At 43.5% G+C, this 15783-nt stretch overlaps 1 protein-coding gene across 14 annotated transcripts in view; it reads left to right on the forward strand.

Annotated features, from left to right (window-relative positions):
• USP22 (ubiquitin specific peptidase 22) overlaps positions 1–13438 on the forward strand; it is an 87544-nt gene extending 74106 nt beyond the window's left edge. For 10 of the 14 annotated variants that reach the window (XM_030459798.1, XM_030459800.1, XM_030459805.1 and 7 more), the window contains 7 exons: positions 294–399; positions 2070–2228; positions 4148–4274; positions 7197–7288; positions 8694–8756; positions 10630–10779; positions 12513–13438. In XM_030459798.1, the coding sequence (XP_030315658.1) occupies positions 294–399; positions 2070–2228; positions 4148–4274; positions 7197–7288; positions 8694–8756; positions 10630–10779; positions 12513–12555 (740 nt within the window). In that variant the 3' untranslated portion in view covers positions 12556–13438. The remainder of the gene's footprint in view (positions 1–293; positions 400–2069; positions 2229–4147; positions 4275–7196; positions 7289–8693; positions 8757–10629; positions 10780–12512) is intronic. The other 4 variants (XM_030459796.1, XM_030459799.1, XM_030459795.1 and 1 more) reach the window with 3 other exon arrangements.
• The last annotated feature ends 2345 nt before the right edge of the window (positions 13439–15783 follow it).

Here is a 15783-nt window from a genome sequence, read left to right on the forward strand (position 1 = left end):
GCAGGATCTGTAAAGGGAGATGAGGCTGTACCCAGAGGAAGGGGCTGGCTGGCAGCTGGTATGGCTTCAAGCTTCCCCTCTCCAGGCATCAACTGCCTTCAGTCCCCTTCAGATCATATCCTGGGTATTGCCAGGAGTTATTTTTACCTTGTTTTTGTTCAGTATTTTCAGTGTGAGCTCGTAGTACATTTATAGATTTATGTTACAAAGAGTTACTGGAGACACAGTCCAAGACAAACCACTGTTCCCTCAGAGGATTTTTGACTTCTGAGCCTGTGTTTGCATTCCTCCAGGTGATGATAATGGGAAGAAGGCCAACAACCCCAACCACTGTAACTGCATCATAGACCAAATCTTCACAGGCGGGCTGCAGTCTGATGTTACCTGTCAAGTCTGCCAGTAAGTCCTTTTTTTCTGGTTCTGCACTTTGATTTCAAGTTGTACAGCCCCCACTGCAGCTGTGTACTGACTTGTTTCTTTCTTGACTTCTGATAAAACACCAGCAACATTCCAGCAAGACAGGAACTGTTTAAATGTGGCATCAGCTAAAGGCAGTCAGTTGCTGGTTACCTGGGATACAGATTTAGGCATGCTAAAAAAGCTACCTGGAAAGGACCACAGGCTTATGGACAGAAGGTTTTTAGTTGCCTACAAAAGGCTGTTCTTTTCCAAGTTCATGAGGAAAAGACTCCCAGAAACTTCCCTGGTTTTGAATTTATATAATTGCCACTACATTTGAGGAACATTCTGATAGGCAACCATGTTTTCTTCCAGTTAGGAGCCTCATGTATCATCAGGAGACTTTTCAAAGAGGCTAACACTAATATAATCTCAGGTACCAGCAAGTGAATGTTTTACAAGAGTAAGGAAAAATGTATTTGTTGTACTCCATGTGCTGGAGCAAGTTGATTTCTCTTTCAAGATGTGTAGTGTTGCCATAGTGCAGAAGTCAGAGTTCTTGTTTTTTGTTCTGTCCTGCATACTTTATAATTCCACAAGCTGTCCTGCAGACAGGCTGTTGTGCTGTGCTTGTTGAATCTGCTTTTATTCTCCTTCTCCTGGAGAGATTTGCAGAAGATCTGCTGTAGGGAAAATTTGGGAATTTATGTTCTTTGCCTCACGGAGCCAAAGAAACCTTGCATGATAATAAAAAGCTTGGTCCTGGCCTGGCTCAAACCAGGACAATGTGTTATGACACAATATTAGCATTGATGAAACTTAAACAAAAGAAGTTTTCTTTTGAAAATTGACAACTTCTGCTCAAATGAAGCTGGAGAAAAGGCAGAATATTCTGGGCTTAATGAGATTGCAGAATGAAAGACATTGGTTTTAGAGGGAGAGAGAACTCAAAAACTAAGTGTAATAACTACAAACAGAAAATGCTTCCAGATGAGGAGCTTAGACCTCTGAAGTTCTTGACTCCTCTTAAAAATGTAAATGCTGGAAGAAAAGATTTGAGTCACATACAAGGTAAGATTTTAGAAGCTTTTTCCATAGTCTGGCTTTTGGCTTCTCTTCAGCTGTTTTGTAGAGAAATCTGATTGAGAACATACACTGCTACTTAATCCAGTTATTCTTTGGCCTCATCAAATGCTGGATGAGATGTGAATACAAACTTGAAAGCTTAATTCAGTGCAGTATTGTATAGCCAAAATATTTGGCTCCCTTTATCAAAGAAGCCTTAAGCACCATCTTCCATGTCTTGACCAGAGCACCAGCTGGGGATGCAGGTAGCTCTCATCATGGATGTTAAACTGGTTTATAGTGGTCAGTTCCTCTGTCTCCGCTTGTTCACTCCGAGTCACAGATCTTCAGAGGGTGGGAGGTTGTAGTAAATGAATGTATTTTGCATTTGGTACTTAACATGAGTGTCCCAAACCATGCTGCTTTTACATATCCAGAAAGACAGTGGGGGGAAAACATTCCAGAGCAACTGTGTTTTCTGTCAGCTTTGAGTGCCCTCTAGGGGTGATGTAGATCCCAAAGCTCTAAGAGTGTCAGTGCCCCTTCAAGTGGGAGGGACTCTTCACTTCTTTTTAACATTCCTGAAACTCTTTGCTTTCTCCTAGTGGCGTTTCCACAACGATAGACCCCTTCTGGGACATCAGTTTGGATTTGCCAGGCTCCTCCACCCCGTTCTGGCCCCTGAGTCCAGGCAGTGATGGCAGTGTTGTGAATGGGGAAAGCCATGTGTCAGGCACCACCACGCTCACAGACTGCTTGCGAAGGTATGGGACAAAAGAAATAACCCTTTGGGTGGGATAATAAAGAATTTGGCTTCATTCTCTTCTTCAGGTGGCACTGGACAGTTGAGGGAAATGGTTGAAACCACTGGTGGCTGACTCCATAGTCTTGGTTGTGTCTGCTGAGCAAGCACGTGGAAAAAGTTCACAATTCACTGAATATTGCTTTAAATTACAACCCCAAGTATGGATTTTGCCCTAAGCAGAGCTGAGGGTCAGCCACTGTCAGCTTAGTTGCAGGGATGGCATTCAGAAATACAAGAATAGAGCTTTCAGAAAGATGAAGGTAATTCTGAGCAGGAAACTTGGGCATCTTGGAAACAAGTCACTGGAGTGGATGTGATGGCTTCATGTAATGTTAACTTGGGTCTCTTAGCAGATCTGCAAGTCATTCACATGGGGCAAATGCAGATATCTGTCAAATGTATTTGAGGAAGAGGTTACCTGGAGCCTGGGGCAAAGCTCATCCTCCTGAAATAAAAATTCATAGCCTCCAACATCTGATTTCCAAGGTTCTGGACACTTTTTAAGATCATCAATTATAAGAAAACAAGGGAATTAGTACAAATGAGAAAATGCTGATGCAAGAATATATCAGGAGGCAAAGCTGGTCAAATTTTGGTGATTTTCTTCAGCATGGGAATTACTGGAATCAGAGAGAGATGATAAGGGAAGGAGAAATGTCCAGGTTTGAAGAGAACCTCAAAGAGTATGGGTTCTGGGAAGAAGTTGAACTCTTAATGTCTCAAGAGGATGGATCTAGGGTTTTACCCCAAAATTAGCAGAGAGGTTGAATATTTTGCATTCAAATAAGGAGGGGATGTGTTAGTCTGTGTGGCCATGCAACCTGAAGGTGGCTTGAAGAAGGAAGGATTGAGCAGGAATATGTCATTAATGAATAAAAAAGAAAAAAAACAAGCCCAGAAAGGAAATTTTGTTAATTAAACAAGAGGGGAGACCATAAGCCTGTGATGATCATTTAATGCTGGAGGCAGCACTGGCCCTAAACAGAATGAGGCAAAGCAGTTTTAGTGACCAGCTGACCCCATGTTGCCCTCACCTGCTTAATGTGTGCATTGGTGAAAAATGTTCACTTATAATTCAAAATGTTTCATCTCAAAAGCCCTACTTGTAAAGAAGCCTCTGGGGAGATGATTTATTTGCCCCATGGAAGTCTAAATTTGGAGGAAGGGACTTAGCAGTCCATCCTCCTGGCCTTTTCTGTGCTGGCAGCTTCAGAAAAAGGGGGAGATGTTTTGCTTTAGTGTGCTGTGAGAAGACAGAGGTGTTTTCTCTAAGCAGTTCCCTGTTCTGTAATGGCCTCTTCCCACAGCTCCCTTGAGTAGTTCTGTCTGAAAATTTTGAAAGAGATTTTTCTAGTTGTCAACACTTGGGTTTTCATGGAAGTTATCTGTGTTTTGAAAAGAGCTTTGTGTTTACAGCCCTTTCCATCTCAGAGCTTTGATCCTAACCCTGGAGGGCTACAAGCTAGAGGAGCATCCTGTGGATAGCAATGCAGCTGAGCACAGAAGTTGTCATCTTGCTTTGGCACTTCCACATCAATTTTTTTTTCAGTTCTGAAAAGATCTTTGCTTTCTATCTGGAAATGAGCTGTCCTGTTGAAGGAGGTGAACCCACATTTAGCTCTTTTCTCAGACACTGAAGCATTTTGGGTGCAATGTTGTGCAGTAGAGTAGTGATAAATGTCAGATTTGGATATCTGAACCAGAGCACTTCACATTATTATAGGTGTTGAGTTTCTTCAAAATGAGATTTAAATGCCATGAGCTCTGTTGTGGTGCCAGTGGACCCACAAGTTAAAGCAGAAGAAGTGCTTTCAGCAGATGTAGAAAATCATCTGATTGTTTTGTGCATCCCTTATGCTTGTTGATATTTTTTTTCAGGTTTACAAGGCCAGAACATCTAGGAAGCAGTGCCAAAATCAAATGTAGTGGTTGCCATAGCTACCAGGAATCTACCAAACAACTCACTATGAAGAAGTTACCCATTGTGGCCTGTTTTCATCTCAAAGTAAGTTCATAGGGGGCAGGCAGAGCAGAGGATGTGTATTCCTCTCTGGGAGGATAAGTTAAATCTCTGGACATATCATCTGCCTTTCAGTGACTAATCTTTTGTGATATAAATTAATATAAAGAACAACTTGCATGCCCACCTAGATTTCCTATTAAGATATTTTATTATCTATAATACAGGTTTGCAGTATGTCTGGGGGAACCCAGCTAATCAGACTCTAGAAACAAAATTGAAAACTGGTGCAGAACCTGAACCAGCACAGAAACCAATTTCCATTTGCTCCTCCTGCATGGTAAAATTTTGACCCTACCCTTCTACTTGAAGATTGCCACAGAGGAATTCTGTGTTGAAGAAAAAGCATGCAAAAGTAACTGATTGCAATGGAGAAGGCTTCTTTTTATCTTCCCAGTTGTGATGTGATGCTCAACATTTCCAATCCAGATTGTGCCAGATGCAGCACTGGGAGATAATGTCATAGGTGGTGTCCTCAGAGTTCAGTCCTGGGTGCCTAAAAAGAGCTGAGTGTGGTGCAGGAGGAAGCTGAAGGTCATTCTGTGTCAAGAGGGAAGGGGTCCTTGAAACGTGATGGCCCAGACCTTTGTGGGAGCAGCCACCACAGTCATTTAACTGCATCTTTGATCTGCTTGAGCTTTCCAGATGCAGCCCTCTCAGGCCTTGAGTGTCTCCTGAGCCAGAATGCCAGAATCCCCCCAGTGCTGGGCAGCAGCTGGTGATCACTGGCCTCTTGCTGTGACCACTGATTCAATAAACTGCTTGGCTGCTGATGATACTGGTGCCACTTGAGCTACTAAAGAAGAACAGCACTTTATTGGTGACCATGGTGACTGGAAACAGATATTAAAATGCAGCCAGCATGCTGTGTACAAATGGGAGCTTGTATTGGGTAGTGGAAAATGCAACAGGTTGCCCAGGGAGGTGGTTGAGGCCCCATCCCTGGAGATGCTCAAGGTGTGAGGCTTGAGGCTCTGAGCATCCTCATCTAGATGAGAGTGTCCCTGCTGACTGCAGAGGGGTTGGGCTAGGTGACCTTTTTTGGTCCCTTCCAACCCAAATCATTCTATGAAACTGCTTCTCTTCCAGCTGGGGAATGGTGAATTGAATGAACACACACTCCAGGATTTTCCTCCAGGGACTTGAGTTGTTTTGTTTCTTACATGGTTTCTAAGCTTTGAACTTTGATAAAACACCTGGGTAACTTTAATACTGGTGGAATTAGACTTTTATCTTGTAGCTGTCATGACAAAACACTTGCTGAACTTTGCTGTAGCATGCAGGCAGTTGTGGTTTATTTTCCAATAGCCCTGTAAGCTGGGTCAGTACATTCAGACTGGAAAATCTAATAATCTGTGTAGCTGGAGTGTCATGGTCTCATTGAGCAAGTCATGGGCTGGATTCAAGACACGATTATAGTTTGGCATTTTTAAATTACATAGCAGCTCCGTGTCCAGCATAGCAGCAAGTTAAAATTTATTTTCAAAATCTGGCTTGTTCAGAGGCTTGTTAAGGAAATGGAGAGGTCTTGACACCAAAATAGAATGCCATAAGAAGGTGTATTTGGGAGAAAAAATTGATTCTGCTTTCTACCAGAAAAAGGTGTTAGCAGGTGGAAAGAATTTCCTCTTCTGTAATTCACAAGCTTTTTCAGACTGGGACAACCATCCCTTCAGCTGGTCACCCCCTTGGACCAGCAGTTCTTCAAGTGCATCTTGAGTGGCATAAATAAAATCTCACATGCCACAGATATTAGCCTGGCTGGAACACAGTTGTGCAATCCCTTTCTTCTCTGGCTGTTGTGGTATTCCTAAAGAGTGTTCTTGAGGTCTCAGGGTTGTTGACATTTTTTGAAACTTGAGTTTTGGGGGTGTTGAGCTCTTGTTTTTCTTTTTAGTTGCTTGTTGCAGAGTAGTTAGCAAGATACACCTAGGTAATTCTGCTCTTTGGGCAAGGAGCCTGAAGGTGCTCAGCCCCACACTCACTTCAGTATTCAGTATCTGTGTTACCTGGAACAATGGCACATTTTTTGAAAATAAATTGCTTTTTCTAAGTGATAGTATTGTCCTGTCCATGCAAATTGCAAATTTCATTTTGTGTATTAAAGCAAAAAGGAAACACAAAAGATAAGAATTACAGAGTTCTCAGCTTGTCGTGTCTGGATCTGTTGCTAGGGAATTGTTATGGCACCACAATTGGAAAATAATTAACTTTAAGTGTAAATAGAGCAGAATTTCTGAGAAATGGGGAGAGAAGCTGCCTTTAAATAGAAACTCATTCATCTCTTTCTGGTATTTGTTCCTGTTTCCATTTAATGTTCAGTTGAGAAGATGAGGAGAGGCTGGTGGGTATTGCAGGCTCCTTTTGGCAGAGGGAAGAGGCTTTTCCTTTATCATATTCCATTTTTGCCCTGATTTGAATTGGTATTCCTGTGTGGGCTTGGATCCTGTCACTTGAGGTGACTGGATGGGTGGATGAAGTGTTGTGAACTTATGGCAAGCTCTCTTTGTCACCAGGTTTGTGTGCTGGTGTAGGCAGCAAGCATCTATTTGAGCAGAGTGTAGTACAAATGAGCAATGATTGGGGTAATGGCTGAGTGTTCCCTCTCTGTTGAATAATTTTTTTTTAATGTGAGTTGGGAATAAGTTTATATGTATAGCTGTTAAGGTAAGTAATGTAATTAGTGCAGGATTTTCCCTCCACAAACTCTGCTTCATTTTCCTGCTAGAAATGTGTTAGTATTTATTACGGGGCTCCACGCCCAGGTAGCTGGTGGTAAAAGATCCCTGGGTGCTTACTGCTAATGTGCTTTTGTGTTCTTGTTCCTAAGCTCAGCACGCTGATAAAAGACAGAAAATGTAGCCTTTCTCTGAAGAAATAAATAAACTTTTTCCTCTTTGTCTGCAGCGGTTTGAACACTCAGCCAAACTGAGGCGAAAGATCACTACGTACGTCTCCTTCCCACTGGAGCTGGACATGACACCATTCATGGCTTCCAGGTCTGTACCAAGTCCCAGATCCCCCAAAGACCTGGACAGAACTGTTTGCCAGTTCATCCACGTGCATCATGCAAGATGGGTGTAAGCTGCCCCTTGAAACATGGGTTTTTCTAAATGAATTTTTAGATAAAGTATTGGATTTTGTGTAGCAGAAAAGGCTTTTTATTGAAACGTTTTTTTTTCTTAATCTGTGTTAAATTTCTGGTTGTATGCTAAATTTATAGACTGAGATCCATCATGCCTTCACATACCTACTTTGGCCCCATTACCTGAGCACCCCTATCAGTCATCCTGTGTAATTAGGCAGAATACACATAACCCAATGCCCAGCCCAGTTGTCCTGAAGTTATTAAAATCCTTCCTTTTTATTCCTGCACACATGCAAATCTGGGGGGTTTTGTTTTGCAACTTCTGTTTCAAGAATGCAAGAAGGAAAAAAATAAACCAATCCAGGTTAAAACAGGTATTTCTAATTGGCATTTAAACAGAAACAGTAAGACTTCTCCCACCTCCCAGGTTTGTGAAAGACATGACATTTATACAAATACACCTTTTTGAAAGGAATTTAATCAGCTTGGTTAATGAGTATTTGTCAGGTGTTCCATTCAAATATGCAAGAGGTGATTCAGATTTAATTTGTAGCTGAAAGCCTCCAAACATGGCAGCTTTTAACACAGGGGCTCTACTTGGTGCTAGAATGTTAGTAGTAATTTCAAGCTTCACCCACCCTGCCCCTCCTCCCTCAGAGAAAAGTAGATGATTCTGCCAGGAGAGAAAGGAGAACCCTGAAGCTTTGTTAAATAGTTTTCTATTAAGAATATATGGTTTATTCCAGTATATTCTGGGAGATTTTGAGACTTCTCTGTTCATCTGTGGTGAATTCTTCCTGGATAGAACAGGCTGTGCTGATAAAAGGTATCAAGTATGACAGAACAGAGATTGGATAATCAGCAGGCATAACTCAGTAATCTGAATTTCATCAGCTATGAAGTCAACAGCATAATCCTGTTGCTGTTGTCAAAATACAAAATGAATTTACAAATCAGAGCCAGGTCAATGGCTTGATGGAATGAGATATTTTTCCAGTTTCAAAATACACATCCTCACCTATTTTTAAGCTTTTGGGATAGGACATTTGATGTGAACAGATCTGTATTTGCAGCCCTGGAGCCCTGACCAGGAGGAGAAGTGGTGTTTGCTTCTGTAGCACTGCTGCAGAGAAACAAATGAACAAATAAACCCAGAACAAATAAAGCACCTTTAGCATCCTAATCAGCAGCCCTGCTCAGCAGTGCTGTGCTGCTGGTGAATAAGGGCCTGGATTCAGCCAGCAGGCTGTGTCATGTAAAACCTGTTTCCTTGCCTTGGGAAGCTTTAAGTGACTGGATTTTTGTGTGTGTTGCAGTAAAGAGAGCAGAATGAACGGGCAGTACCAGCAGCCGACGGATAGTCTAAACAATGATAATAAGTAAGTGGTACATTCCATGACTCCTATTGGGAAAGGTAGTTGGCTTTTGGAGGAGAGATGCAGTCTGCTCTGTATCCTGCAGGGCCCTATTTTTGACAGCACAGTAAGTCTGAACTGTTGTCATATAAAGGTTCCTTCCCTCCTGTTGCTTGCCCCTCTGGGGGCTTTGTGGCAGCTGACTTGCAGACTGGAAGGTGATAACCCCAGCAGTCAGTCTGTGAGCAAAACTAAAAGCTGTGGTTACAGTATGAAAAGGGATGGGTGTTGCCTTTAAATAATCCAGTTTCTCTTGCAAAAGCAAAGGGAGCTCAGAGGACTGAAAGAAAGTTTACATGACACTGACACTCCAAGTCCCCAGGAGGAATGAACCCAGTAATTCTGGGGTCTCTTGGTCAGCTGTTGGTTCCATCAGAATAAATGATGGGCTGGTGGGATTTGCTCATGATTGTAAAGGCAGTGTAATTGAAACCAGTATCTAGAGCTTTATGGGAATGGAGATGGCCACAAACCCTATTTTTTTTTTTTAATTTTATTTAAACAAGGTCACAAGTTTGGTTGCTACAGTCATGTGCTGATGTTGTGTATTTAAATTCTTCAAGGCACTTCCTTCAGCACTAAGATAAGAAAGTAAAATAACCAGGGCTTAGTTGCAGGTACCAGGCAGTGTTACACATGGTCCTGTAGCAGCTGATTTGTTAAATGTCTGATGTTCAGTGGTGTTAGCAGAGATCAGAAGGGAAACACAACTGATCAGAGTTGTGGCTTGCACATGATTGAAGCTGGAGAAGTTGTCAGCAAATAAGAGGGTCAGGTAATGAATGGGGCATCTGGGCTGCTTGGTAAACTGGGTGCCAGTTTGGAGCAATCTCAGAATCCTCCAGGCTGGGGGGTGGTGTCCACCCCAGCTGGATTGAAGTTCTCTACTAGGAAGAGAGAGACTTCATAAATCCAGGAGCTCTGCAGACAATCAGCTGATCAGTGCCTTGCTGCAGCAGCGTTGTGTAAAAAGAGCTCTGTGGATTTTGAACATGATTAGAACAACATCAAGTGAGAGCAGAGATGCTGTGTTACCATTCTGCAGCTGTGCTTGCATCCCAGTTTGAGGAGGGCATTTTAAGAAAGAGTTAAAGAGAGTGGAGAACATCAGAAAAAGATCTGCAAGTCTATTTAAAGCTGGAAACAAAATCTTACCTTAGAACAAAAGCACCCAGGACTCCAGTCTTCTCCTTTTTAAGAAAAGAAAAGGAAAAATGTTAGGAGCAACTTGATCAGTCTGTCAGTATCTTTGGAACAGAGATATGGCTGCTATTTTTCAGGCTCTCAGGCAAATGAACAGCAGCATCTGAAAGCTGGAAATAAAGGCTTGAAGGTGTTTGGTATTTCAAAGCAGGTTCAGACTTTGTAGATCAGGGCAATTAATCAGTGCAGCAGGTTGTCACTAGGAGTAGTTCAGATTAGCTCTATTTAGGATTAGCTTCTTCCCCATCCCTGTACCTCAGATTAATTTTTCTGATTCACTAGAGTAACTAAGTCAGGGAAAGAGCAGGTCAGACCAGATAATCAGTGGTCCTCTTCAGAAATGCAGCAATATTGATCTGGTTTAGAATAAAAATATTTGGAAGCCAATATTGATAAAGCTGATGGCTGTCACCAGGCTGGAATCTTGCAGTAAAAGCAAGACAGACAAAAAAAAAAGTGATTCTTTTCCCTGGGTAAGGATGTCCCCTTCCCAGTTAATGTTAATGTTTTATTGATGGATCAGATCCTTTACTATTTTGATAACATGTTTAGGAACACAAGCTTCTGCCTGTTTAACACAGGAGTTGGTTTTCTCCTTTTGACCCACTTATTCATTAACTCTTTTCCATCCCAGGTATTCCTTGTTTGCAGTAGTTAATCACCAGGGAACCTTGGAGAGTGGGCACTATACCAGCTTTATCCGGCAGCACAAGGACCAGTGGTTCAAGTGTGATGATGCCATTATCACCAAGGCTAGCATTAAGGATGTGCTAGACAGTGAAGGGTAAGTTGTGAGCTGGACTGGGGAGAGGAATCTTTTTACCTTTGTTGGGATTTCCTGGCTTTACATTAAATACTCTTTCCTCAGAGAGAAGACTTAATTTCTCTTGTGGAATATCCAGAGTCTGTGTATGAATCAGGGCTTTGGAATCCTGTATTTGCTGAAGGGAGAAGAGAGGGAAGAGGATGAGGGACATCATCTGCCTCAGCAGTGCCTGTAGCTGCTGTGCTCATGTCCAAACCTTTGCTTGCCAATGGAAGGGACTCTAAAAACCAAAGTGATGCAGGCTCCCAGTGTAGGAACCTGGGGTGTTCCAAGTGTTGACCTCCAGGACACAAGCCAGTCCTTGCTGCAGAACCTGGGGATTACTACGAGTGTAAAAGGTTTGAAGAACAGCCATTACTCAGAGTGTGGTGTGTGGCATCATGAGCTGTATCTGAGCTCATGGCACTAAGTGGGTTTCAGATTTGACATTATAGTTTCAGCTGTTTGCAGTAGGCAGGTATTGGGAGTGCAGAGCAGGAGTTTGCAAGGGAAGCATCTTGGGGTTCCTCATTCAAGGGCAGCACTGGTGTGACTGGTGTATGCTTCAAGAATAAGGTAGCTTAAAATCTGAAGTCTTCATTTTGCATTTTCAGCTCTGGACTTGGTACTAGAAAGATAAGCCTGTCTTCTTCTTTTAATTATTACTGACATTTCCATGATTGCTGCAGGCACAGATGTTCAGCTCATAATTTTTTTGACAGATTTTCCCATTTTTTCATTTTTTGAACTTTAAGGGTGGAAGTAAAAAAGATATACCTGATAATATCTGAATTTAAGTGTTAAGTGATTTGACAAGAGAACTTCTACTTTGAGGTCAGCAGAAAGACTACTTTGTTTTTATTCCATAACAAGTGGCTGGCTCTGGTCCTCAGGTGAAGCATGGCTGAGAAAGAAACTGCCACAGGCAAGGACAGAATGTGTGATGGAACTGCTGCCCATCCCTGTCCCTAAAGGCTGGTTTGATCTCTGATCCATTTTGCCTGAGATCAACACTGTGTAAGGGAAGCTCCACAGGGTGTGGGATGGAACAGTAATAACTGGAAACTCTCAGCAGTGCTTTGAAGCATTTTGGAAGTCGTGTGGTGACCTGGTCAGTGTGTGGCACCTGAAGAGTTGACAGAGATGAATCCCCTTCCCTCTGATCTGTCCCTGCTGCCTTAGGTAGCAGCTACATGTAATTAAAAATAAAACAGGAAGAATTTCATCCTGTTACAGCATCAGAGATGAGTACATTAGATATTGGAGTTGTATTTGGTAGGGACAGAAGTGTTCACCCCCATGCCTGGTTCTTCATTTTGCTGCTTTAGCAGTAAACTGCAGAGGATTTGCAAAAATCCCAAGTGTCTGATGCTTTGGCAATAGAACCCTAAAGCAACAGTTGTACCTGAAAGCACCTCAGTTGTGTTTTGTGCCCCTCTGGGACCAGTGCTCCAGAGCTTTCAAGCTCTGGATGGTCCAAGAAGTTTTGACTGATGTGGAACTGTTCAGTTTCCTAAGTTGTTGGTAAAATAATTTCATCTGGCTTCCTTGCTCTTCCTCCATGGTTATTGTAGGGAACAGGCATGTCCCTGGAAATGCTTCAGAAGGAAAAAAATGAATAGTTCACACATTTTCTGGTCACATCAGTGGGAATAATCCTCTGCTCCGAGGCACTGGCAGGAAGCTGAATCTGTACCTCTGCTTTCTTACAGATATTTGCTGTTCTATCACAAACAGTTCCTGGAGTATGAATAGCCTTATCCAGCAGCTTGTCAGAAATAAACAAGGAAGAAAATAAGCAAGCCTTCTGAATCGACACACAAACCTACCTGAAATGAAAAGACCCTTTAAAAACCAACTAGCACTGAGCTGTAACAGGACCTACTTGACACTGACTCAAAGCCTGGTGGAGTAAGAAATGAACAATGTCCAACGTGTTTGTGGTCCTGCAAGGACAGAAAAGGGGCAAAAAAGAGGCTGCAGTCAGTCACTTACCAGAGGAAATATAAAATGAAAGGAATGCTCTGGGTGGGGGAAATGGGAGCAGAGGAGTCCGGGCGCTGGTACATCTCCTGAGTTTCTCCAAAATGTGTGTGGGAAGGCAAGGGGTGATACCCTCATCTCCATAAAGCATCTTCTCCATTTGGTGCTTCAGCTCCAATGACCAATCATATAACAGTTACAATTAAAAAACAAAACAAAAAAAAAATCCAAGCCCATTTTTTTATGCATATGGGTCTGAAAGCAGTAGAGTGGAGGAGGAGGGGATGACACAACTAAAGGACTTTGCAAGTATCTTTTTATTTGTGAATTTTAGTTATTAAATAAATACAGTATGAAACTATTAGGCTCTTTTTTTTCCAACAACCATGAAAGAAATCCTGGATTGTGGAACTGAAGCTACAGTACTGACAGGTTTTCAAGCATGCCTGCTTGCACAGGTAATGTTTAATGCCATCGGACTGCTCATCAAAAGCATCAGCACAGATTCTTTTCTGTTTGAGCCCTTTTTTTTGTTTTGTTTTCTATAAATAGCTATTTTCTTAATTTTTTTTCCTTTTATTCCTTTTTTTTCACGAGAATGAAACTCATAAATGCAACCATCAGTAAAAATGAATGAATTGGTGTGTTTATACTGTAAGAGTGGTCTTGGTTCCTTTTTTTTTTTTCTGTTTTTTTTTTAAATCTTGTGAATAAGGCTGAATTTCTCAAAATCGCTTGTTTGGTTGTTGCTGGTTTTTTGTTGATTTTGTTGGTCTGGGTTGGGGTTCGTTTTTTTTGTGGTTTTTTTTTCCCTGTTGCCTTCCCATGGCAAATCGGTGACACTGGGAAGAACCTCGGTGGTGAATGATGTACCATCTGCTGGAGGCTGCTGCTGCTGGGGGCAGCACTGAGCGACAGATCTTGCTGCTATTGAGCACTTCTGCAGTGCACTCGGTTTTTAAGTAAACAACACATTTTCCTGCTATGTGCCAGGCTGGTATTGGTTCCTTGTATCCTCCCTCATGGATTAACTCCTCTCGTACTCCTCTTTTCCTTGCAGAATCACAGCTTTGGGCCTCAGCTTGCAGCACTTGGTGCATCAGCTGGGGGAACAAATGTGGGTTTGCTCCTTTTCTCCCCCTCCACCTTGTAAAAGCAGCTCCTTGGCTTGGTGAGCTGGGGGTTGAATTGCAGCCTGGGAGAGAAACCACTCAGAACACAAGAGCTGACAGGAGCAAAAATAGCTTTGTTTTCCCCTATGGAATCTATAGGGAGCTGTGTGTAAGAGTTTGGCACTGTATAGATTGCTATGAGCCACACCAAGAAAGTAGTGAAGCTCTGCAGGTGTATCCAGACAACTGGTCTTGGAATTTCCCCATGGGTGGGCCTGACCATTTAGGTTCTGGTGCTCGAGAGATGAGTTCCAGGTGTCTCACCTGCCTGGGGAGAGGTGGAAAAGGGGCTGAGAAACAGGGGGAAGATTGGAGGAGTTGGGTTTGTAAATGAGCATCGTAAAGAGCAGCTGAACAAAAGGAAGGTGGATCCTGCTTGGTTTGTACATCAAGTGGAAGAGCACAATGCAGCTGTGTCCATCAGGAGATGCCTGGGACACTTGGACCTCTCCACAGCACCTCGAATCCCAGATCCCCCCGAGCAGCGTGGGAGTTCCCCAGGCAGCTGGATCCCTGCAGGAGGGAGAGCACCCTCTGCTTGTGTAACCTCTCGGCCCTTCTCCTTTGTGCTTGAATGAATTTTCAGCCGTAATCGGGTGCAGCAAGATAAAACCTCAGCCTTTTTGTGGCAAATGAAAAAAACCAGCGGAGCAGAGCAGCCCAAGGTCTCTCCCGCAGGCTCCTCCTTCCCTTCCCTCCCTCCTCCCCGGGCTGAGCAAGGAAACGCCGCTTTCTGCTGCCTTTTAGTGATGCAGCAAGCTTGCAGGGGAAGGCAAAAAGCAGCTCTTCATTATTCCCAGGGCTGCTGCAGTCGTGTCCCGTGGCTGGAGGAGGAGCAGTGCCACCGCGCGGTGATGCGCTCCGGCCGCCTTTCTGCTTTTTGGAGTTTTCTTTTGATGCTGGAGCCTCAACAAATGAATTCTGTTTGCCACCAGCACAGGCTCGGCCACCCGGGCTAATGCAGGCTGTGTGGTTAATCCTTGGGAAACAAGTTGCTTAGGGAAGAGGCCAGCCCTATCAATCAGCCTTAATTTTGATTTTTGTTGTGTTTTTTTCCCCACCCTCCCAGCCCGGAGCAGAGCTGAGCTCTGTGCAGCTGCACTGCTGCAGATGCTTCCAGTGGGAGGTTTCAGTCCTCTGCCTTCGGGATTGAAAAGCAAAATTCCTGGTGTATAAAATGCTCTCCTGCCATCTCACCCCCCTGTGTCCCTCCCTGAATTGTACCATTTATTACAGCACCATAATCGTTTTATTTCCAGCCCAGGTTGCTGGAGGAGGAGGAGGAGGGAGTGTTTGCCCTCTTCCTATAAAAATGGAAGAGCTGCTCCCCCTCTCCCTGCTTTCTCTCAGCCACAACCCTTCCCTCACCTTTCATCTCTTCAGAAGCAGCCACACAGCTCCTGCACTGGGTTTCTTCCCTGCAGAACCAGGAGGTTTCTCTGTGCAGAGCTCTCCTGGCAGTGCAGCAACCCAGCAGCTGATGAAATTCCACCTCCCTGATGCTTCTCCCCTGAGGGATGATTCTGCTGCTCCAGCTGCCAACCCCCCCTCCATTTCGGGGAGCAGTTTGGGGTTGGTTTGTGCATTTTGAGGTCTGTTGTGAGGAAGCACCTGCAGAAATGCCTGGAAACAGATCCTGGTGTGGGGATGATGCAGCCTGACATTGCAGCATGTGTTCTGTTATCTGTCAGCAAGGAACACAGCTCTGGGTGAGGCACAAAAACAGCCAGAAAGTGGCTGTCAGGGGAATATTTTCTCCTCCCTCAGCTGCTTGACTAAAGATGAAGATTTACCTGGTGCTGGTACCTAATGAACACCTGAGCAAAAG

This window comes from Calypte anna, chromosome 14, assembly GCF_003957555.1.
Source record: "Calypte anna isolate BGI_N300 chromosome 14, bCalAnn1_v1.p, whole genome shotgun sequence".
NCBI lineage: Eukaryota > Metazoa > Chordata > Aves > Apodiformes > Trochilidae > Calypte > Calypte anna.